This window comes from Pongo pygmaeus, chromosome 13, assembly GCF_028885625.2.
Source record: "Pongo pygmaeus isolate AG05252 chromosome 13, NHGRI_mPonPyg2-v2.0_pri, whole genome shotgun sequence".
Taxonomy (NCBI): domain Eukaryota; kingdom Metazoa; phylum Chordata; class Mammalia; order Primates; family Hominidae; genus Pongo; species Pongo pygmaeus.
Window position 1 is genome coordinate 23666618 of NC_072386.2, and position 1535 is coordinate 23668152.

At 53.4% G+C, this 1535-nt stretch overlaps 1 protein-coding gene across 1 annotated transcript; it reads left to right on the top strand.

The window, feature by feature from the left end:
- The first annotated feature begins 592 nt into the window (after positions 1 to 592).
- Positions 593 to 1315, top strand: LOC129044473 (trypsin-2-like). Its single transcript, XM_054502395.1, has 2 exons — positions 593 to 820; positions 1122 to 1315. Exons 1-2 carry the CDS (start codon positions 593 to 595, stop codon positions 1272 to 1274), a joined length of 381 nt encoding a protein of 126 aa, XP_054358370.1. The 3' UTR covers positions 1275 to 1315.
- The last annotated feature ends 220 nt before the right edge of the window (positions 1316 to 1535 follow it).

Consider the following 1535-nt stretch of genomic DNA (forward strand, 5'->3'; position numbering starts at 1 on the left):
AGGGTACCTAAGTGCCCTGCAGACACAGAGACTTGGGAGCCACACCCAGTGATGCTCACCAGGGGTGGAGTGGCAGCGCTCCCTCTCTTGCCTGCCTTCACTGTGCTTATTAAGGATTTCTAATTAGCAGGAAGCAACTGCAGGCTGGGAGCACCACCCCTAACATGCTACTGACTTGCCTTCTCCCATCCTATTTCCACTCCAGTTGCTGTCCCCTTTGACGATGATGACAAGATCGTTGGGGGCTACACCTGTGAGGAGAATTCTCTCCCCTACCGGGTGTCCCTGAGTTCTGGCTCCCACTTCTTTGGTGGCTCCCTCATCAGCGAACAGTAGGTGCTGTCAGCAGCTCACTGCTATAAGTCGTTGGGGCCCCTGACTACAAAGCTCCCAGCCAGGCTGCCTGGGAGAGCTTGGCTTCAGCGCAGGGAAGTACTGAGTTTGGGTAAGATGAATTGGAGAGGTGGTGGAGAAGAAAACTTGTTGACAGCAGCTGACTTTCCAGAGCAGAGAGTGAACACGAGACAGGAACCTCTCACACTCAGGCCAATCCATGAAACAGCAAGGGTTGTGGTCATAAAAGCATGCAGGGATGATCTTGGGGTGGTCAGAGCTAGTGAGAAAAGCAGGCAAGTACCTCACCTGCATTTCTACTTTCTTTGATCTCTTCCTGATCCTCACAGCTGACTACCCAGACGAGCTAAAGTGCCTGGACGCTCCGGTGCTGACCCAGGCTGAGTGTAAAGCCTCCTACCCTGGAAAGATTACCAACAGCATGTTCTGTGTGGGCTTCCTTGAGGGAGGCAAGGATTCCTGCCAGGTGATTTGATCCTTTCCCATGCTGAGGCTCCCACCGATACCCAGGCCCCACCCGGGAAAAAGATTTGAACTCCCAAGGTGGCGGGGCTGAGGAGGCTCCCTGCAGTGTCCCCATGGAGAAATGAGGAAGGCTCCCTTGTGCTGCATGCTGCCTGCTTAGGAAGAACAGAGAATGGGCCACCGTGAGAAGGACGTGGAGCCACAGAGCTGGCTGGAAAGGGGTCTTTTAAGGTTCAGAGTAAACGTAGCTATATTCCTCCTCCATCTCTCTCTTCATACAACTTGTCCCTTGTTCCCTCCAGGGTGACTCTAGTGGCCCTGTGGTCTCCAAGGGAAAGCTCCAAGGAGTTGTCTCCTGGGGCTATGGCTGTGCCCTGAACAACAGGCCTGGAGTCTACACCAAGGTCTACAACTATGTGGACTGGATTAAGGACACCATCGCTGCCAACAGCTAAAGCCCCCGGTCCCTCTGCAGTCTCTATACCAATAAAGTGGCCCTGCTCTCACTGCCTGTGTGTGTGCCGGCTCCCTCACACTCCTTCACACTGGAAAGCATCCTCCAATCTCAGGTCAGACAGGGCTGTCCCCCTGAAAGGTAAGCAGAGCCCCCAGCTCCCAAAATGTGTTCCATGGTACACTAGAGTAGCACATACAAAGAGATGGAATCCAAAAATAAGAAGAAGCTTGGGAGAAAGGGGGCACTGTTTTCTAGAGAA